This window comes from Sminthopsis crassicaudata, chromosome 6 (assembly GCF_048593235.1).
Source record: "Sminthopsis crassicaudata isolate SCR6 chromosome 6, ASM4859323v1, whole genome shotgun sequence".
Taxonomy (NCBI): Eukaryota; Metazoa; Chordata; class Mammalia; order Dasyuromorphia; family Dasyuridae; genus Sminthopsis; species Sminthopsis crassicaudata.
This window is the reverse complement of record NC_133622.1, coordinates 223,936,299-223,959,399: the sequence shown is the minus strand read 5'-3', so window position 1 is coordinate 223,959,399 and position 23,101 is coordinate 223,936,299. Positions and strand designations below refer to the sequence as shown.

The 23,101-nt window shown below is 40.1% G+C and overlaps 2 protein-coding genes across 4 annotated transcripts in view; one reads left to right on the top strand and one right to left on the bottom strand.

The window, feature by feature from the left end:
* The window catches only part of PDHX (pyruvate dehydrogenase complex component X), an 89,063-nt gene extending 81,589 nt beyond the window's left edge, over nt 1-7,474 (bottom strand). For both annotated transcript variants that reach the window (XM_074272905.1, XM_074272904.1), the window contains exon 1: nt 6,907-7,474. In XM_074272905.1, the coding sequence (XP_074129006.1) occupies nt 6,907-7,315 (409 nt within the window). In that variant the 5' untranslated portion in view covers nt 7,316-7,474. The remainder of the gene's footprint in view (nt 1-6,906) is intronic.
* Nucleotides 7,475-7,523: 49 nt separating this feature from the next.
* The window catches only part of APIP (APAF1 interacting protein), a 28,242-nt gene continuing 12,664 nt past the window's right edge, over nt 7,524-23,101 (top strand). The window contains exons 1-2 of one of the 2 annotated variants that reach the window (XM_074272906.1): nt 7,524-7,621; nt 20,388-20,488. The gene's annotated coding sequence lies outside the window, so the exon portion shown is untranslated. Of the gene's footprint in view, nt 7,622-20,387; nt 20,489-23,101 lie in introns of those variants that run through there. The other variant, XM_074272908.1, reaches the window with a different exon arrangement.

Genomic DNA, 23,101 nt, shown 5'->3' with positions numbered 1-23,101 from the left:
ATAAATGCTAATCTAATCTTAGATCTGCAGAAGGTACCTTCCAGTGCTTAAGGCATGATCTGTGATTGGGCAAATCACTGGACTTCAATCCGGCCTCAGACTCTGCCGGATCAGTTTGACCGATTCAGCTGACCTCTCAATTCTCTGCTCCTCACCTGTAGCACTGGAAAGGATTGGAGGAGGGGTTTCCACTCAAGACTTCTGAGGTCTCTTCAGCTTGAAATTTATGATTAAACAGAGGCTGAGATGTTTTCATAACCCAGTATTAAATTTCTTTTGTTGACTAAAATGCTACATGTATCTATGTATTAAATATTTATGTATATGTGTATATGTTAATCAAAATTTGTATATATGTATACATGTATTAACATGCAAGTCCAAGGAATTTAAATTTGAATGGGATTAAACTTCCTAGTAATGAATTTTACCTAGAATTGACAAGGCTTCTTTCTACTAAGATGAAAGCAACCTCCTTTCCCTCAGAAAACTCGATCAATTAAGTTCTTTTGGCCTTCAGGGATTCTAGGATGAGGACAGAATAATTTCTGGTAAGCATTCTGTTCTCATGATAAGCAGGAATGCTCCCATACATGTGACTGCATGTATAGGAAGATCCCCTTCTAAAGTTGTTCTGACTCAATTTCCCTTATGATTATTACCAAGCCATATTAAGTCAAGAAACTCCAAAAGAACATTGGCCAAATGCCAATTCATAATATGGTGCCTAGGAAACCTCCTTGGAGAAACACAAGTTTTCTTAGAAGCAGCTAAAGATCCTAGGTAAGAAATACTGGAGAAGCAACCAGGTAGTCCCGTGCTGAGAGTGCTAGGGCCTAATCAGGGAGACCTCGAGTTCAAATCTCTCAATTACTAGCTAGGTAAAATACCTGGGCAAGTTATAGAATCTGTCTCAGTTTCCCCACCCATAAAATGGAAACAATGAGAGCACCCACCTCCCAGGGCTGTTGTGAGAATAAAATGAGATTATCTGTAAAGCACTTTGCAAACCTTAAAGCACTACATAAATAAGTTATTAGTAGTAGTAGGTATGTCTTTCTCTCCCCAAAGGACAAAGAAATAAGAGGGGAAGAGCAGCATTTCTGAAAGATCAGAACAAAAAATCAAAAACTAATGGCAGAGAGGTGGGAGAACAGAGGTACAGAACAAGGCACAGGTTGTTGGATGGGAGGGAGGGAAGAAGTAATCCTGGGCTAAATGCCTCACTGACATTATCTCATTTGATCCCTTGTAAGGGGGTAATGGTGCTTATTAAGAAGTACAAACAAGGGGCAGCTAGGTGGCACAGTGGGTAGAGCACCAGCCTTGAATTCAGGAGGACCCGAGTTTAAATTTGATCTCAGACACTTAACACTTCCTAGCTGTGTGACCCTGGGCAAGTCACTTAACCCCAGCCTCAGGGGAAAAAAAAAAAAAGTACAAACAATATAGCCAAGTGCTGGGACAGGCCGGAACTCCCCGGCCCAGACCCAGCACTAGAAATGCCCCAGCAAGAACAAAGACAAAGAAAACTAGAGACAGCCTGCTCTATCTAAGCTGTCCCTCTGTACACAAGAGTGGGAAGAGGAACATGCAGAAGTGAGAAGAGAGAAAGGGGGCCAAGGATGGGGGAAGTTGTCCCAGGGAGCAAAACATGTAGGGAGAAGGGATAGGAAGCTTGCCATCAGCATAATGAGCAACATTTCAATGGGTAAAAAGCAAAGAATGGAGCCCGCTCTGGGCTGAAAATTGTGCAAGAAGACAGAAGGGACGGAGGCCAAAACCCAATAAAGATTCCTCCAGAGAACAGGACCTCTTTGGACACCACACGCAGAACTCAGCCTGTTCAAAGGGAACACAGAATCCCAATCCAGAAATTAAGGCTGGGGATAATAGTAATCAGAAAAAAATGCCAAACACAATGAAGAAATAGTATAGATTCAACTCCACAAGTAGTCTCAGAGAAAAGAAGAGCTTAGCCACACAAGACATGAAGCAAGAGTATAAAATGTAATTTTTGATGAAAGAAGTGAGAATGGAAAATTCCCAGTTTAAAACAGAGGTAAATCTCACAGAAGAAACAGACTGCCTGAAAATTAAAATGGGCCAAATGTGAGCCGTGACTCCATAATGCAACAAGGAATAGTAGAACAAAATCAAATGACTGAAAAAGAAGAAAAAAACAAGGTATCAAAACTGTTGATTATACTGACTAAACTGTAAGAATCCCAAAACATGACACACCAAAAAACCCTGGATGAAATAGTTTTTAAAAAGCATAAAAGAAAAGTGGCCTGATTTATTAAAATTATAAGACCAAATGAATACAGAAAACTTCCCATAGCTCCTCCAAAGATGAAAATTCCTAAGGACCTCACTACCAAAATCCAGAGCTTCCAGATTAAAAAGTCCAAGTGCCAAGAAACCATAAGCAGGAGCACAAAAGACTTGACAGCTCACTGGAAATGAGAAAAGGTATTCTAAAAGGCAAAAAATAAAAGGTTTACAATCCAGCATTACTTACCATGCAAAATTAAACAGTCTTGCAAGAGAAAAAGTGGAGCTTTCATAAAGAATTCTTTATGAAAGGTTCAGAGCTGAGTAGAAGCATTAAAAGAAAAAACAGATCAAAAAGAAAGTTAGACAACTCCATATGAATATTTTGAATGGACTATATCAGAACTTCTTAAACTTTTTCTACTCATGACACCTTTTTGCCCAAGAAACATTTACAAGATCCTGAGTATACAGGTATATAAAATAGGTATACACAAAATAAATCATAATTCTATGACCCCCCCCATGGGGGGGATTTAAGAAGCAGTTTAAGAAGCTTTGGACCATATGGTGATCAAGTGTTTACATTCTGATAGAGCAAAAACAAAAGTCAAACCAAAAATCAAAACATGTATTACTGCCTACCAACCCTGTGTTTCAAATAAATGTTGCAGGTTGGTTAAATTGAGCCCCTTTTTACAAAGGCAGTTGGAAAAAGAAGATGAATACTGAGAAACTCAGAGTGACCCACAGACCATGAATATGGCCCGTTTGTTGATTCTTACCTAACTAACTAACCAGTTTCCAATTTTCCAATCACCTTGTTTCCAAATACTAAGGCAAAAAGACCAGGTGATATTTAAAACAATAACAATTAGCCATTAACTCCTGGCTCCCTTTTCCCTAATACATATCATCTACTCATAAAATTAAACATAAAGGCCACTTAAGTCCCGAAGTTATTAACTCCAAAATGAGATTTCTGTTACTTTTTACTGTGGGTCTGGAAGTCAGGAAGCTAGCATTTGAATCTTGACTGACACCTGTTAATTATATAACCCTGAGTTCCTTTCTATGTATCACTTACTCATCAGTAAAATGGAGAGGTTATATTACCTACCCTGAGGATAGTTCAATCCAACAAGCTTTTATTAAATGCCTACAAGATGTCAAGCTCCGGGCTTTGTATTAGAGCAACAAAAAGGGGCAATAAGACCCCTGCTCCCAAGAAGCTTGCACATCCCACGCGAAATAACACACAAAAAGACATGTAAAGACAAAACGTGGTCTAGATTTAGGATTTATAGGTTTAGGGACTCCCTGTAAGTGAATCTCCTCTACCAATGGAGATCAGCGCCTATTCTGAAACTTAACAGCCAGAGAGTTACCTAAGGAGTACCTCAGCCAGAGGTGCACCAAATAAAGGAACTGGGCTCACATCTGTCTCTCTGGAGGCTAGTTCTCTGTCCATTGCCCCAGCTGCCTCCCACAGTCTGAGGGACAGGGAACTGGCCCCTATTTAAAAAGTTTGAGGACCACTGGATTAGATTGTAGTAGTAGTAACTACCCTCTGGATTGTTATAGTAAGAATAGTAATTAGAGTAGCTTCCAGGGAGGATGCAGCAATACCCCTAAGGCCACCTAGCCTTGGGAATGTTGTAGTTCCACAAAAATGCTGACTGTCACATGATCTGTTGTTGGTCATTAATACAAGTTTCTGAAATTGGATTTACACACATGTATTGTATCTAGGTTATGCTGTAACACATGTAAAATGTATGGGATTGTCTATCATCTAGGGGAGGGAGTAGAGGGAGGGAGGGGAAAATTTAGAAAAATGAATACAAGGGATAGTTATATAAAAAAATTACTCATGCATATATACTGTGAAAAAAAATTATAATAAAGTGACTTTGTTTTCAATAATAAAAAAAAAATGATCTTCCTAAAGCATGGGAAAAAAAAATACAAGTTTCTGAGACAATCTAAGCCATAGAATTCAATAGTGGGGTGCATACCAGACTACTCCTCAAACCCAGCACTAAGACCACACCACAATTCTATCTCCAAGACATAAAATTAGCTATCAGACATGAAGCACTTAATCTCTCTTTTTCCTATAACTATTTGATTCTTTGCCAAATTCTTTTAACACTTAGTCCACTTTAATTGATGTTAAAATTATAATCAACTTTGCTCCTTTGCTTAGAGATGAGTCCAAGCCTGTAAATCCTTTTGAAACAGCTCAGGACACTAGTCTGGAACCCCAACAGTAACTACATAATAGTAGTAACTACCCCTTGAATTACTATAGGAGCAGTAGTAGTAGTAACTACTCTTTGGACTGTTGTAGTAGCAGCAGTAACTATGTAGTACTAATAGTACTAGTAACTACCTTTTGGGTTGTTCTTGTACAAGTAGAGTAAAAGTATTAGTAGCCCTTACTCTTTGTACTATAGTAGCAGTACCTGTAGTAGCTACTAATAAGAGAAAGAGTAACTATCCTTTGGATTCTTGTAGTAAGAATTGTAACTGTCGTAGTAATAGTACTAGTCACCCCTTTTTGGATTGTTGATGTGTTAAAAGTGAGAGGAGTAATGGTAGCAGTAACTATGCAGTAGAAAGAGGAGGAGGAGAGTAACTACCCTTTGGATTGTTGTAGTAATAGTAGTAGTAACTATGTAGTAGTAATAGTAACTCCCCTTTGGGTTTTGATTTACTAGTAGGAGGAACAGTACTAACAGCGGTAGTTGTGCTAAGGGCCCTTTGTATTGTGTAGTAGGAATAGTAGTGGAAGTAGTAGTAAGAGGAGGAATCACCCTTTGGATTATTGTAGTAGCAGCAGTAGTAGAGGGAATTAGCAGTTACTACTGCCGCTACTACCGCCATACAAAGAGAAGTGGTAGTAATAGCAGTAGTAACAGGAGGAAGAGAACTAGCATTACTCCGCAGTTACTACTGCCACTACTACCGCCATACAAAGAGAAGTGGTAGTAATAGCAGTAGTAACAGGAGGAAGAGAACTAGCATTACTCCGCAGTTACTACTGCCGCTACTACCGCCATACAAAGAGAAGTGGTAGTAATAGCAGTAGTAACAGGAGGAAGAGAACTAGCATTACTCCGCAGTTACTACTGCCGCTACTACCGCCATACAAAGAGAAGTGGTAGTAATAGCAGTAGTAACAGGAGGAAGAGAAGAACTAGCATTACTCCGCAGTTACTACTGCCGCTACTACCGCCATACAAAGAGAAGTGGTAGTAATAGCAGTAGTAACAGGAGGAAGAGAACTAGCATTACTCCGCAGTTACTACTGCCGCTACTACCGCCATACAAAGAGAAGTGGTAGTAATAGCAGTAGTAACAGGAGGAAGAGAACTAGCATTACTCCGCAGTTACTACTGCCGCTACTACCGCCATACAAAGAGAAGTGGTAGTAATAGCAGTAGTAACAGGAGGAAGAGAACTAGCATTACTCCGCAGTTACTACTGCCGCTACTACCGCCATACAAAGAGAAGTGGTAGTAATAGCAGTAGTAACAGGAGGAAGAGAACTAGCATTACTCCGCAGTTACTACTGCCGCTACTACCGCCACACAAAGAGAAGTGGTAGTAATAGCAGTAGTAACAGGAGGAAGAGAACTAGCATTACTCCGCAGTTACTACTGCCGCTACTACCGCCACACAAAGAGAAGTGGTAGTAATAGCAGTAGTAACAGGAGGAAGAGAACTAGCATTACTCCGCAGTTACTACTGCCGCTACTACCGCCACACAAAGAGAAGTGGTAGTAATAGCAGTAGTAACAGGAGGAAGAGAACTAGCATTACTCCGCAGTTACTACTGCCGCTACTACCGCCATACAAAGAGAAGTGGTAGTAATAGCAGTAGTAACAGGAGGAAGAGAACTAGCATTACTCCGCAGTTACTACTGCCGCTACTAGCGCCATACAAAGAGAAGTGGTAGTAATAGCAGCAGTAACAGGAGGAAGAGAACTAGCATTACTCCGCAGTTACTACTGCCGCTACTACCGCCACACACAGAGAAGTGGTAGCAGTGATAACATTGGTACGAGTGGGGGTAGCAGGGACCCCTTTTGGGGTGAAAGCTGCTCGAGGGCGGGCCGAGCTTTCTCACAGTTACACACCTCAGACTCGGCCCGCACACGGTGGGCACTCGGATGGATGGACCGCTTTAAGGCTGACAAAGCGTTTTCGAGTGCGATCTCGTCCGACACAGCCCCCGGTCACTGTAAGTACCACCGCTGACTCCCCTCCGCAGAGGAAGAAGCCAAGGCACGGAGACCGGGGGACTGCTAGCATCGCCCGCCGGACTGCTGTGGGAGCGTGATTTGAGCTCAGGGCTTCCCGAGGACTGAGGGTGGAAGCAATGATTAAAATCCCAGGGAAGAGAAGCTGGGGGGCGGAGAGAGGCCCCGTGACCCCTGCGGTCGCCTCCGGCAGGCCGCCCGAGCGCGGGCCTCTAAGTCAGTTTCGCCCGGGATGGGGGTAGGGGCGGGTCCTCAGCCTGGCCCCCGGCCCCGGAGCCGCGGCCGGTCCGGGTCTGGCCGGTCTGCCTTCCCCGGAGCCCGGGACCCGGCCGGCTCAGCCTCTCCCTCCTCAGCACTCACCCCACAGCCACGCCGTGCCGTGCAGCCCGCGGCATCCCGCGCCGCGGCCCATCGAGGTCACCACGGCCTCGGCCCGCCGGCCGCTCGCAGAGCCCAGGAGGTAGCGCAGCGCCCGGCGGCCGCAGCCCAGCCGCAAGGAGGCCGCCATCTCTACAGAAGGACAGGCGTCCTCCGGGGTCCTCAGAGCCGGCCGCCTGGCCGGCCGAGCTCTCGGCGGATTGGTCCGCTCGCCTAGGAGCCCCGCCCCTGGACTGATCACCACTCTGCCTGAGTGAAAACTGTGAGCTCTCCGAAAAAGGTTCCCGAAGGAGGTGGTACGGTGTGTCTCAGCTGAGTCATGGCTGCTTGCCGCGCTCCGGAGGATCGCTGTTGCTCTCACAGCGGTCTGGTGCAGGTAGGAGAGGGCCATTATTCTATTCACGGTCCAGGGATAGGGGGAAAAGGAGGTTGAGGTACCCGCTGCCGAGGCATGACTGGCGGGGGGAGGGGCTGTCGGGAGGCCTGTTCTGTAGCGGCACCTCTGCGCATGCGCGATCACCTCTCTCCTTTCCTCCCTCCCACCCCCCACGTGCCAGCTGTTTGCGAGTCATCCCAGGATCCCCTCGGACCTTCTGCAGTCTTCCAGAACCTGGAAGAGGTCGGGTGGGAATCCAGGGACAGTGTTCCTATGTCCTGAACCTTAGAATGAGAAACACTGAGGAGAGAGACAGACTGGGTGAGGCGGAGATGGGAGGAAAAGAGGATTTCTAGGTTCGACCCCCGCCCCAGCCTGGGGGCATTAGGCTTCCTCCCCCGCCCCCTTCCGTCTCTTAGATTAGGAGGTTGGATTCGAGGGCATTTTAGGCCGTCTTGCAATTTAGTGTACGGATTCTAAGTGGATCTGCAAAGTCGGGGAAAGTACATCTGTACCGCGAGCAGCACTTTCACCGAAAAATGGGAGCGTAAGACGCGCTCTTTGAATGACGGGCCGGTGTGTTTGGGAGCCGAACGGTGTAAGGGCCGAGAAGAGGCAGAGTTCGGGCTCCGGGGTTTCTCGGTCCGAGCTGTACTTTTGTGTAGAGAGAACTTGGGAGATGTGACGGATGATTAGAGAGTGAGCCTGAGAGGAGAGCCGAGGGCGGCCCCAGAGCTGGAAGAATGTCTTCTGGACGTTTTAGAGCAGGGGTCCTCAGTTAACTAGGGGGCCGTTTACTGCGAGACGCTGCGGGTCCTGCTGACTCCGGCCTCGGCCTCCCCTCCGGCGCCTCCCTTCGCCCGGCCTCGGCCTCCCCTCCGGCGCCTCCCTTCGCCCGGCCTCGGTGCCTGTGACTAGAGATACTTTGTTTGCCAAAAAGATACAAAACAACGAATGTTTATTAAGTACTTAAATTTATCTGACCCTGAGCTAATCCGCAGAGAAACAAACAAACCGCGTCCCTGCCCTCAAGGTGCTTAGAGTCCTGTGATAGAAGGCGGTGCTTTCAGGAAATTGATTGCGTGGGGGGGGGGGGGGGGGAAGGCCCCTCCGGCCGGCGCTGGGTTTGGATCTGAGAATTGCTGCTCGTGGGAAAGGAAGAGGTTTTTTTTTTTCTAGTTGGAATACACAATCCTTCGGCCACACACTTGGGAAGATTCACTTTCACAGAGAGAGTGGTAGAAAAAGAAAATCATAACATCGAGAGGCTTCCAGGGAAATTCCTGCCATTCAGCTTTTGTTAAAACCACGAGAAAGCATTACCTTTCCTAGGGCAGGAGGCGAGAAGCGACCGGTTACTTGTATTAATGGGAAAGGAGATCTTCCAGGCAACTTCACCGTTTGGATGTAGGCATCTCTTAAAGATAAGTCGTGGCTACAGCAGTGAGCGAGGCCATCTGTTTTACAGTTTGGTTATTATTTTTTTTTTTTTTATTTCTCCTTACTTTCCACTGTTGGACCACCATATTGTTGTGGGATTTCTACATTGTTAAAACGTGGAGATGGCATGGAATAATTGTGTGTCCTGTTTCACACACACACACACACACACACACACACACACACACATTCTGCCGGAAAATGTCGTAGGTCACACTGAGGAACGACTGGATGAGCAGGTCTCTATTTACACCTTGCGATAGATTATTGAACAAAGTATTAGCAATGGCATCTATTTTGTAGATCTATTATGTAAGTGAAGCCCTCTTGTTTTAAAATCAATCTCATTCTCTCATCTGTCAGTTATTTGACCAAATTACTTAACACCCACTTATTAAGTACTGCTCTGAGGAGTTGGCTGTAGAAGGCCATAAGTGAAATGTTCCTTGCTTTTGGTGGAGCCTATTATAATCTCTTGGTAAGTAGCACGAGCTATGGCAGCTGGATGGATGTGGAGGATTAATGGGGTTCTACCAGGGAGGCCAAGTTTTTAAACCCTCGTGATCTGGGGAGACAGGGATTCCATCAGAAGAGTAGGAGGAAGGAGAAAGTGAGTTTTCTTGGGAAAGTGGATTTAGGGAAAAAGACATTGCTTTTCAGTCCGAGATGTGTTCAATGTGAGCTGTGTGTTCAGGACATCCAGTGGGAAATGTCTGTGCATTTGTCTCTGACGTGGGCTTTTCAGTGCAAGAAGGAGACTCGGACCAGGAGAAAGAGGAATTCCAGGAAATGCAGAAAGGAAAGGGAGAAGGGACAGACAATGTCCTGTGCTGCAGAGGCCATGTCCCGTGAGGACCGAGAGCCCACCCGATTCCTAGCAGCTCACTAATGATTCAGAACTTTATTCCAATGAGAAGGTTGGAAGCCAGATTAGATAGAGGACTGAGGTGAAAGAGTGGGAAAAGAGGAACAATCAGCTATCTGCATACAGCGTTTTTTCCTAGAAATTTAGTTTAGAAAAGGGAGGATAGTTGATTAGGTTATCGTTATGAGGTTTGTATGTATCATATTGGTATGTATTTGTATTGTAGGAGAGTTATTGTTTTTAAAGGTGGAGGAGACTTGAATGTGCAAGTAATGTGCAATGTGAACAAGTAAGACAACAGGTGGGGAGCGGTTGAAGCTGGGGAGTGAGAGGGCAGTGAGGACTGTCTGCTGGAGAAGATGAGCAAAGCTGGGGATGGTGGGGACCTAAAGGAAATCTGGCTTTGGCAAGAATGGGGGCCACCTCTTCGTCAGAGCATAACGTAAAGAAAGGGAACTGGCTTTGAGAGGAAAAGAAATATGATTTTAGGAGCCACGTGGATTAGATGGATTAGAGAAGAAGAACACAGAGCCCAGACTATTCTGTGACCAGAGATCACCACCAGCTTGCCATCTCCTCCCCCTTCTCCACATCCCCTTTTTTAGCTTCCTTGTGTGTTGAATTCCCTCACTGTCAGCCACTTGAGGACTTAAAACAGCTCCCCAGAACTTAATACAGTGTTTGGTACATAGTAAATATTTACTGAACTGAATTAATTCCAGGACTTTCCTTCTTATCATTATTATCTATTTATCTCGCATATAACCTGTCTGTATATGGGCATGTGCTCGTTGACTTTCCTATTATATTGTAAGCTCCCTAAAGGCAGGGACTATCTTACATTTCTTACATAGCCCCTGTACACAACTGTCACCGCTTCCCTGTACCTAAAGCTAGGCATCCTTGGATGCAGCTTGAACTGGCCACGCTGAAAATTAAGAGGAGTTAAGAAAGGCATTCTTCAGAAGGCTGGATTTTATTGGGAATTAAAGAAAGCCAGGGAGGTGATAGGTGGAGATGAAGAGGGAGAATGTACCAAGGATAGGATTCAGCTAGGAAGAATGCCCAGGAGGTCAGGGCCACTGGATCTGAGTACATGTTGAGGAGTAAGAGGTAAGAAAACTGAAAAGGCAAGTCTTTAGTTCTGATATTTTTAGTCATTAGACTATATAAGACTTGTGTGTCACACTGGATTATATTCTATTGATGACAGTTTTCTATAAGCCTTACTTCACCCAAGAGAGACCACAAGGAAACATGATTTATAGGGAGCTCCTGTTCTGTAGACAACCTTAGACTTGCATAATCCTAAAATTAGATGACCTATCAAAAAAACATTCTTGAACTCCTTGGCATTACACTCAACCATGTCAAGTATTATGATATTTATCATCATCAGAAGTCCCAGTTTTTTTTTTTGTTTGTTTTTGTTTTTTGAACTCTGATTTCATACATTCTTGCTTGGTACATTATCCTATCTAGGGTTATGCCTTAGAGTGCTAACTAGTTACTGGATATATGCAGTGCCCACAGTAGGAATTTCTTTTTTTTTTTTTTTTTTCCTGGGGCTGGGATTAAGTGACTTGCCCAGGGTCACACAGCTAGGAAACCGTAAGTGTCTGAGACCAGGTTTGAACTCAGGTCCTCCTGAATTCAAGGGTGGTGCTCTATCCACTGCGCCCCCTAGCTGCCCCCCACAGTAGGAATTTAATAAATTTATGATATTGCTAGGCGCATTGAGGTACCATGTAGTATAAGAAATAATCGCTTCCAGTAATTTATGTATTATTTGAAGGGAATATATAAGCCGTGGTGGGAGAACATGTCTTAATTTTTACATTACTAGGGTGTCAGAAGAGATTTTAAATAAATGATATTTGATGATTGTCACAGTAATTAGGTAATATGTGATAAATGCCAGAGGAGCTCTAAAAAAACTAATGTGACATTGTCTTTAATCACCATCATTTTGAGGGAGGTTTTGAAGAATAGGCAGGATGTTGATTTTGACAAGAGTATTCCAGGTAGGGACATAGCATCAGCAAAGATAAAGAGGCAGAAGGCACAAGGAATGTTCCAGGAACAGGTAAATAAGCATTTTGATTGAACCAGAGAGTTCATGTCAGGAACAAGTAGGAAAAGAACACTAGAAAGACAGGTTAAAACCGTTTTTTTTTTTTTTTTTTTGTTTTGTTTTGTTTTGTTTTTACGGGAACATGATTATTTTCCCTCCAACAGCATGGCCAGTAAGTTTGTGCAGCGACTGTTATCTGAGTCTGCATGCTGAGGAATACAAAAGGCACCATCAAAGTCTTTTCTGGAGGGTTGTAGGGTGGGACACTATAGCAGCTGTTGAATCTTGTGAGCTGTCATGGAGGCAAACTTTCTGACAAACAGAGAAATAGGATTGTAGTCAGAGAAAACATTTTTCATAAATCTTTCAGTCTCCTGGCTAGGTCCTTTGATGTGTTGACCCATTTGAATTACCCCGACTGAAAGTCTTACCAGGTCTCTTCTCCCTTTCCTTTCCCGTGGGTTACTGAAGGGACTCTCTTGGGAGGATCCTACTCAAAAACAGCTCTCAAGCGCTGCTGCTTCTTTGTTTCTTGCCCCGGGTTGGGAGCCATTTGTTACAGGAGCCACCTGCTAGTGGCTGCTATTCTGACCAGAAGAACAGATCCCTTCATGTAAGAGGATGATAACGATACAAGGAGACTGAGAGGCAGTTGCATTCTCTGACCTCCCTCCTCTTCTCTCCCATTCCCAATTCACAAGCAACATCTGTGTCAACTGTGATTTGCAGTTCCTTCGAGTGTGTTATGATTTACACTGTGGGGGCTTTTGAAGAATCACCTGCCCCTTCACACTCAGACATCATTCTTTTTTTTTTTTTTTTTTTTCCCCCCCTTTTCTGAGGCTGGGGTTAGGTGACTTGCCCAGGGTCACACAGCCAGGAAGTGTTAAGTGTCTGAGACCAGATTTGAACTCGGGTCCTCTTGAACTCAAGGCTGGTGCTCTATCCACTGTGCCACCTAGCTGCCCCTCAAACATGGTTCTTAACAGCTAGAATTAACAGAATTTGGTGTTTGGATATGAGAATCAGGGGAGAAAAAAAGAGTTTAAAAAATAAAAATTCTCTCAGGATTACAAGCCTGTGGGACCTGGAAGATAAAAATGTTCATCAGAGGTGATTGGGACTGAATCATTTCTTAACGTTGTTACAGTGATTTGTAGTTTTTGAAGTATTTTCATGATACTCATTTCATGAGCAAAGTAATTGTAAAAAAAAAAAAAAAAAATGAAAATCAACTTTAAGCCTGTTTTCCATATAATTAAACTAAGGATCAGTAAGATTTCTGGATCATTAATTTAAAACAGTAAAGGACCTTCCAGGACCTCTATTTTAGAAAGGCAACTGGCCCATGGAGTTTAGGTTCCTTCTCCAAATCACCTGGCAAGTAAATAAATCACAAAGTCAAAGTTTGCACTGGGTTCTCTTGGCACAAAATCTGCATGCCTCCTTCTAGAGAAGTAGCCACAGAACTGGAGAAAGAAGCTCCGACACTGGACTAGACTCCATTTAGTCTAAAATAATTTGCCAAGTCAGTTCCCATATCATGAAGATTCTTAACTTTTTTTGTATCAAGAATAGTTTAGGCAATCTGATAAAGCCTGCAGATTCTTCAGGATATTGTTTTTGATGCATAAAATTCATAAGATTAGAAAGGAAACCAAGTATATTGAAATATAGTTATCAAAGTATTTTTGAAATGTTCTCAGATGCTGTTGAGTACTTTTTCCCCATAACATACATGTAGTGTTAGAACCAGGAAGAACTCAAAGCTAGATCTTCAGACATCCATTGTGTTTCTCTTTTCACTATTTTTTGTTTACCTACCAATTTAAACAATTTAAATGACTACATTCTCACCAAACATCTTTGTATTGCTTCTTTCTGTTCAGTGATTATTTTCCTTGGAAAGTGTCATTTCATGCTGTGAATGATTTGAGTCAAAATTCAGAAACACAGCTGCATTATCAGTTGTTATTTCTGTATTGTCTGATGTGTACTAATTGCTATAATTGAAATGATTTGAAAAGCTAAAAGGAGGAACAGAGCTATTTTCTATAGTGTTTTAACTTGCTATGCAAATTAATAGTTTTCACAGATTTGGAAAACTGCAGAATTCTGCCAATTTGATGGACCTGTAGTATATAATTATAACATTTTGTTCCTAAAAATACTGCAAATTACATGGATTTTAGATAACTGCAACTAGGTGTTATCTATAAAGGAGCCAATATGGCTTTACTATAAATAATAACAATACAAAAATTTTTATTTCATTAATTTCTCATTAATATTAATCAGATACTTTTAGCAGCTTTTTAAAAAGTTTCCACTTTCTCATTATTTCTAATTTTATACTTTAATGAATTTTCATTTGTATTTTAAATGTACACTTTATTTAAGCAGCTATAAAAATCAGTCTATTAGTTTTTACTAATAAAGGACCTTTCTCTGAATAGTTCATTATTTCTTGGAATGATTACAACTTCATTATAAAATATTTTCAAAAGGCGATGTTAAGTGTGTGTGAGTGAAGGAATTTTGCTCTAGCTAAAATATCACGGAAATAAACTAGACTAATTAGCTTCCAGCTTCTAGTACAATTTTTGTGGAAGTTAAATCTAGGAACCTGAAGTGATTATCACCATGTCAAACCATATCATCTATCTGCTGTTCGTTTATTGAGGGTCTATTGGGTCAAGCACTGTGCAGAGTGCTGGGTATACAAAGAAGAAAAAAGGTCTTGCTCTCCTGGAGCTTACATTCTAATGAAGAAGACTTCATGAAAGTAAAAGGAAGATGTAAAGAGGAAGGGAGGAAGGAAGATGGAGCAGCCAGAGGGGAAGAGTGCTGCCAGAGAAGTCAAAAGGCTCACTCATCTACCCAAACCTCATTGTTTAATTCTCAGTTTGCCATTGCTACTGTAAAAGTTGTCATCTTGACTTATGTCTTGAAAAGGTGGATAATATTGACTGAAATGGTCATGTAAAAAGTTAACCTTGAGTTCTGCAATTATTATCATCAAGCATTTTTCATTCATGGATATGAAAAAAAATTGACCTGAGAAATCTTGATGTGGCAAAGTAGCATGTGATCATGAAAAGAACACTGCATTTAGAAGACCTGGATTCAAGCCCAGGTGTCTACAGAATTTAGGAGTATTGTGACAGTGGACAAGTCACTTGACTTCCCAGCTTCAGGTTCCCCTTCTTTAAAACAGCATTAATAATGATTGATAGTACTATTTCATCGATGATTTTAGAAAACTGTTTTGTCTGGGTGTTATTTTTTTCCCAGTAAGTAAGTAACCATATATTTGCAAAAGTTTACAATTTTATCTTCTCCAACTGTATTTTGAAATTGGATTCCTCTAATAGTACTGTGTTGCAAGAGTAATTGATGTCTTTTGAAAGTATTACTTAGAAATTACCCTAGCAGGAACTGGAGATGCTGATGAAGCTTTCATTTTTTCCTTTATCAATTTGTTCAGGAATATAAAACATCATTCATTGGATTTTAAAATTTATATTTCACAGTTATCTAGCATCATTAATTCCAAAGCACATGGAATTATTTTTTGGCCCAATTAAGGGTAAATTAATCTCTAGTAATTTGAAAAAAGATGAGGAAACCATTTCTGTAGAAATTTTTATGTTACCATTATACATTTAAATAGGCTGGAGAGCAAAAAACATTTAGCTTTAGTATTTTACTATGGTTTTTGTGTTAGATTTTTAAAAAGTAATTATGTTGTTTTTAGTTTTAAGTATTTCCTTTCACAAAATGGGTGTTTTAGGGGAAATTGAGCAAAGATTAAGCTAAATGAGCTTCAAGGCACCTCAGCTTAAGAGTCAGTGTTTCAGCATTCTGTTTCCATGTTGAATTTTTTGAGTTTTATATATTTGTCAGCAACTTGTTATCTGCCTGCTTCTACCAAGTCAGGAAAATAAGTTTATTTTTAAAATTTCTGGGATTTTTTTACAATTAAAAATTAAGCCCAAATTATAAAAAAGTACATTTTAATCAGTTTTTAAGTGCCAGAGAAGTGCTTGACCCCTCTGCTTATACTTTTTCTTTACATCTACATTTATTAGAGAGCACACTGATTCACCCCAAAGAGCCCATCCACAGCCCACAGTGAGGGAGATTCCCACCTTAGACATTGTCTTCCCTAGAATCTTTGTTCACTTTTATCCTCCTTAATCAATCTTCCTGGACTTTGGACCTCCTCAGAGTGTGGTCCAGGGCTTCCTGGTCAGCAAGTCTATTTTTTTCATAATTCATAACAATACTAAGACATTTTCACTTCTAATGTAGTAAATCCTGAAAGCTATAACCTATATAAAGGAAATCTGGGGGGAAGGAGTAAGCAGAATGTCCTTAATCATTTTGAGGCCTGTTATAGAGGGCCTGAGACCACAGAGTTCAAGAGCAGCTGGTTCAGATCAGAAAGATGTTCATTTCCTGGACCTGGCCTATTTAATTCCTTTGACTCTTAATGATGTCAATTTAGTGATTTATATCATAGACTTGTTTGTTTAGTATCACTGAATTCTCCATTTAAATTATAGGTGAAAACCTTTTTTAGCTCCTTTAGTAAATAAATTCATTTGGCTAATGTTAATGTTAGAACTTTAGAGGTTTAGATGTTACTATATGGTATATTAGGCATAATACAATGGTAATTAAAAAAAACATTTATTAAGCTCTTGCTATATGCCATGGTGCTGTGCAGTGTGTGACAGTTTGTAAAGTGCTGAGCATGAAGTTAGGAGATCAGAGTTCAAATTCTGCCTTCAAAACTTTCTAGCTGTGTGATCTATGGTCAAGGGATTTAATCTCTCAGGTCATTGTCCATCTGTAAAATGATATTTTCCTGGCTTACTTCACAGAATTGTTATGAGGAAAACTTTTCAAATCTTTGTGTTTTTATACATGTGAATTGCTGTTAATTTTTTTTTTAAAAAACAAAGATGGCTTGCTTTTTGTTTCCCAACAGTCTTTCATTTTCATGACCTTTGTTATCCTGTAAGATCTGAATGAATTCATAAGATCATTGTTATTATGGAATGATAACTTTTCAGGGTGACAACTAGAATGCAAAAATACTAGTTTGCAAAAATGTTCTGAAAACATCAATAAATCCTGATTTGTTTCCATACAGATGTTTTGCATCTGTATGGGACATAACAAGTTTCCTGAGAGCCATTGACTGAAGTTCTTCAAAGAGAATAGACTAAAGGAGCCCTCTGTCACTGTTTTTCTGATTTTTTGCTTGTTTTGATTTCTTTCAAATAATTAAAGCATGACAAACATCAAGTACAATATCCTTTTTTTTTTTCATTAAAATAGAAATTTGTCAATTATAAGAGCAATTATGGGAGCAGCTAGTTGGTGTAGTGGTTAGAGCACCAGCCCTGAAGTTAGGAGGGCCTGAGTTCAAATCTGGCTTCAGACATACAATACTTCCTAGCTGTGTGACCCTGGGCAAGTCACTTAACCCTAATTGCCTCAGCAAAAAAAGCAATTATATCATGGGGAGGGCACTATTGCTGACTTTTGTATAAGGGAGTTTTAAAGTGAAAATCACAAAAATTTCTCAGAGTTGTCCTTGTTGAGAAGTTAAAAAGTTGGTATATTTTTCAATTTTCATGCTGAATAGATCTCTTATAATTAGAATATCGTGAAGAAAATGTCAGTGAGAATTATGACCATTTATTATGAATTATCTTTGTCCTTATTAAATCAATTTTAAAAGCATTTCTTAAGTAAAGACATTATTTGAAGGGGAGAATTAATGCTTAAAAGTACAAGGTTATCCTTGCATTAATAATTTTAAAATTAAACTATCACATTTAACATGAATTTGATCAGATTTATTACTTTTACTGATCTATTACTGACACTTAGGTTTCTAAAATTACAGTGAGCTGTCTCGATTACTTATAAATTTTGTTTTCTAATTTCCGATGTAACTCTACAATTAAACAAATATGAAATGCTTCTTGTGTGCTAATCACTGGCTAATAAAGTAACCAAAGTGTAAAAATACCCATACACACCTTAAAGCTGTACATAAATGTCAGTTGTTGTTATTAAAACATGAAACAACATATACACTAAATAAGTATTTTACAAGACAGATTCAGGAGGGAGAGAATGCCAGCAGCTAGAGTGCTCAGGAAGGATTCACAAAGAAGGAGCTGCCAAGACTGATTGACCCTTGGAGGAAGATGATGAGAATACTGACAGAGATGATATGATCCACTATGAAGTAGGCCTGCTATTGTTATCAAGAGCTTAGAATGAATTGAGGCCTGGAAATCTGGTCTCATTCCTATCCCTGCTTCTATCAGTCTAGAATTCAGTGTTGCAGAGAAGTTAATTTTCCAGACTATTGAACCACTTAATTTTAATCCTAAAATTTATAGAACTTCTTTATTTCCTTAAAGTATAGAGGTCATAATTTGATCTTTTATTATGACCTGAGGTCAATATAATAAGAGTTCTCCTGCTGTCTTGATCTTTTTAAGTATGTGGTTTCAGAATGCTGTTTTCATAATTTTTCTGATTCTTTAATCATTTCTGACTGAGACAACTCCTTTCTATGTCCTTCTTCCATATACATTTCTTCTTCAATCTACCATTTTTATTTCAGGTTATGGATCTGCTCACCAAAATTGTTAGCCATTGTATGGGAAATTAAATTTCTGATTGAACAATGAGTAAGAATTTCTCCTAAAGAGTTCCACAATTCATGTATTATGATTATTTCTGAAATTGAAACTAAATTCTAAAGCAATTGTCTCCACATATTTTTGAGAAATCACTCCTAATAGTTTAAAAAAAAAAAAAAACTATTCACCCTCACTGTGCACATGTTTACTTATAAACTTTATATAGTATAGTAGTATCATGTTGATAATTATACCTATTATAAAACTTTTAAAAAGCAGACATTTTAAAAGCATGAGATAAAATCTGTGAGCCTAGAATCAGTATTGAATGACTGGTATTTAGGGGAGCTACATGGTCAGACCAGTACTCTAGAAAAATCATTTTGGCAGCTGTGTGTAGGATGGATTGGAAAGAGGGAGAATTTGAGTCATGGGCACTAATTAATTTCTTAACTAAGGTGATGATGTGGGAGCAGAAAGAAAAGGACAGTTAGGAAGATCTCGTGGGTGAGGAGAGAGAAGGAAGAAAGGTTGAGACTGAGTTGTGTGCCACAGGGATCACTAGGATGCTAATGGTACCTTATATAACCAGTGAGTTCAAACTCTAATGCAAAGGGGACACTAAATTCTACATAAGGATCCTTATCAGCCACAGATTGACTTGGAAAACCACATGCAATTGTTATCTTTGCTGTATTACATTTTATCTTTTAAATATTTCCCAGTTACATTTTAATATTATCACCACAAGGAGCTTTTTCCATTTACACACACATATAAGAAGAGAAGTTTAGAACAAAGGTGAGTTTGATGGGAGCATGTAAATAAAGAAATAGTAAGATTAGTAGCAGTCCTGGTCTGTTCATCCTGTGCTACTCTGTCCCAGTGGCAGTGCAGCTGTTATTTATGAGTTCCTAGATTTTGTTGACTTTGAAGGGCAGTTGTGAAATTGGCAGATGAAGTATAGTTGTTCTGGTTATGAGTTGTTTTGGAAATCCAGTTGGCTGCTGTGGGGAAGGTGGGATGAACCCATCTTCCCACTTGATCATATTTTACTCAATCATACATCTCTTGAGGTGAGGCTCTGGGTACCACTTTGGAGGCTGATGCTCCAATGATTGAGATAGGCTTTCTATCATACACATAGAATCACACTTCATAGTTGGAAGGGACCTTAAAAAACACCTTGTGTCTCTGTTTGGGCTATGATCCAACATGGACAACAAAATGTAGCCGAGCTGAATCACAATTGTATGTACATTAATCAGTCAATGAGCAGTTAGGGGTAGGTGAGGAAAAGTACAAGAGATCAGACACTGAATCCATCTGCGAAAAAGGTAAAGTGTTGATAGTGTTTAAGAAAAGGTGACAGGGAAATTCTTCACATTTTTGGTGTCACAGATCTTTCTGAACTCCTCAAAATAATTTAAAAATACATAAGATTACAAAAAAAACTAATTCACAATTAACAGTTACCAAAACATTTCTTTAAAAACAAATACATGAACTCCAAGTTAAGAAGCCTCGGTCTAGTTGCATCTCTTCTTGAACAAGTCTTTCTCTGACATTTGTACAGTCTTCTGGCCTGTGCTTATAGCTATCTAAGCAACATAGCTTATATAGATGATGGAGGAAAAGGGGAACGAGTGTATATATATTGTATATAGTGTATAGAGACTTTGAGCATGCTACATAGAAAGAGAGCTTTCAGGGAATGGGATGAAGGGAGTAGGGGCCTTGGTCCTCAGGGTTGTGTTTCTAAGACTGAAGGTTATTTTTATTTATATGTAGGTCTTTATATGTACATGTACTTTATATGTAGGCCTTACATGTACTTAAGCTTCCTTATGAGCCATAAATCCATTCTAGATTGTACTGATATGAAGTAGATATTCTTATAGCCCAGTTTAGAAAAGATAAAATGCACCAAGAGGACTCAGTAAGGGAACTGTAAAAGATGGTATACTTTTCTAGACAACAGAATGTGATAGAATGATTATGAAAATAATTTTCCCCTCTCCCTCCTCTTTTAAGGATAAGGAACACCCAAGAAATCTGATTCCAGAGCTCTGCAAGCAGTTTTACCATTTGGGCTGGGTCACTGGCACTGGCGGAGGAATTAGCTTGAAGCATGGGTAAGTTATTGACTAATTTCATTTTTGAAATCCAACCATGTGCATATTCCATAAGGCATTTACTATATCACATGTCCAGCTGAATCCATTTTACGTATATGCTTTGCACATGTTTTACCACAAAAGAAGAAATAATGCACAAAGAAAAGGGGACACAAGGCATAAAAGGTGCTAATTAAACGTCTAAGGATATTCATTGTCCACTAGTAAACATTAAGAAAAACACTTCAATCTTTAATCTCTGGAGAACCACAGTTAAAGAAGTGAATTACAGCTATATTCATAGATTGTCAAGACACTGCTAAGTGCTGTAGGGAATACAAAATGAACATAGGCTTCTGTCCAGTATAAAGAAAAAATTCTTAAAATTCAAGATTCTTAAATTTGAAGAATGATTTGGATGACCGTTTAAGGTAGTGAGTTACCCAATTTAAGAAGACAAGCACAGGCTGGATAATATCATAGAAAGATTTTATGGGTCAGGTTTAGGACTTGGACTAGGCCTCAATAGCTCCTGCTTCAGTCTCTCTTTTCAAGGAATTCTCTTGACTTTGTTTTTCCTTCAAGGTGTCACGATCTTAACTGTCTGCATGACCCTGCCCTTCACGGTCTTACTTGCTGTTCCCTCCACAAGAACCCCTTTGCAGTTGAGTGTCCATCCCCAAGCGCCTGCCTAACACTGGTGATCTGATGATCTCTTATTGCTCTAGTTAATGGCCTTTTCTTGGTCATTCTTCTTAACTCTTCAGTGACTATACTGAAATTCCAAGGGATTTGTAACATATTCCATCATAGCTTTCTTTCAGATTGTATGGCCAACCTTTCCCTTTCATTTTTGCTCATACTATCCCCATTTCACATCTTTTTCACAGATGGGTCCAGTCTCTCTGATCGATCCTTCTCCACCCATCAGTAATTGCTCATTGACTGATTAAAACGTGTTTTTCCCTGCCTCTAATGTACAGACAGATGTGACTTGACTCCCATTTTTAGTGAGTTATAGCACACACGGAGGCAGTTTTTACAATGTCATGGTAGCAAGTGGTATGACTAACCAGTACTGTGACATTATTCAGTGGTATCATCTTAATTTTTAAAAGCTGCTCTGTGAGTAGAAATCTGCTTTGCATTTGCCTAGTAATAGTTTTCTTTTGCCAAAATCCATTGAAACTAGTTTCTTTAAAACCACCTTTGGAAGAGAGGCCTAGAGACACCAGAGGCACCTGTAAAATTTTTAGTAACTGAAGATTGATCCATTATAAAGAAATTTGTTCTCTGCCAGAGACACTTCACTTTTGCTTAGTTTCCCAGTCGCTGCGGCCCTCTGTTGAACTCTCTCCTAAGCTCCTGTTACAGCAGGTTTTTAATTCTGTGTATTGTTTAAAAATTCTTTGGTTCTGAGATGGCTGAGCCAGGATCTTTACCTTATCATCGTGGTTAATGGTTGTACAGCTACCCCTAGAGGTCACAGTAGGAAATAAACCTCTAAGTTTGCTACATCCCTACCTGTTATCTACTAAAAGAAGGCAGGTTTATGGGACATAATTATGCCATTTGCCAACATTTGGCATTAACCTTGCCATGAACCTCAAAGCTGCTTATCAGTATTTTTAATCTGTATGATTTTCTTAGGCTATTGGTTTAAGCCCAGTCTTAAAACTTTGTGTTTGGAATAAATTGAAACTAATCTAACATCCCAGTAGCACCATGTTAACAGTCGATACCAGTTTATGATAGTGATTTTTGTAATTTGAAACTATTTTCCAAGGTATTTCCTGCCTTACATGCCTTCTAAGAAAAAGCTCAGACTCTTTCCTACTACATGATGAGCACTAGCAGTTCATAAACTTCTCATAACAAAATGTCCCCAAAGTGTGACTTGCATGCACAGTGTTTTTAGAAGCAGCACAAGAGGTGCTATTGTACACACAGTTCCAGGAGAGACTGAACATTAAAGAAAGTAACAAAGGGTCATGTTAAAGGCAGGCTCTTATTCAGCAGCCAGCCTGCCCAGGACACATGGTTAACCATTGAATTTGAGAGCAAGAGGGAACTTTCATTTTCTTCCCCTAAAAGAATAATCAGGCCCAGGGAGAAAAGTGACTAGAGAAGCCTAAAAATGAAGCTGGGATTCAAGTTTTGTCTCTAACTTTAATCATCTTTGTATTACAAGGTACCACCTCATGAAGTAAATAGTATTTTACATTTTCATAGTGTCTTCTTGATATTCATGCAGAGTTACCTGGAGATAGTTTTTGAAATGATTATAGCAAGCCTAGATGCTAGCAAGCACTAAACCAGTGACTGAGCTAATTTAGGAGTATAAGAGTTAACAAATGACTATTAAATGCTCAGAAAATCCATGAAAAGAGAAACCTCTGAACATAAACAGATTATGGTTTCAGACTTCTATTACTCTGCCTGTATTGTAGAGTCAGCACTAGAGAAAGTAAACTATGGAAAGTGATACTTAGGAATTCAACCTCCCCCCCCCCTTTTTTTTTGTAGTATCTTATTGCATAGAGGGAAAACTACATATTAGTTCTGGTGTTTTCCTCAATACATAGCCAATGTTCCTTCTAAAACTAAAGTACTGTCGTTTTTGTATAGAGT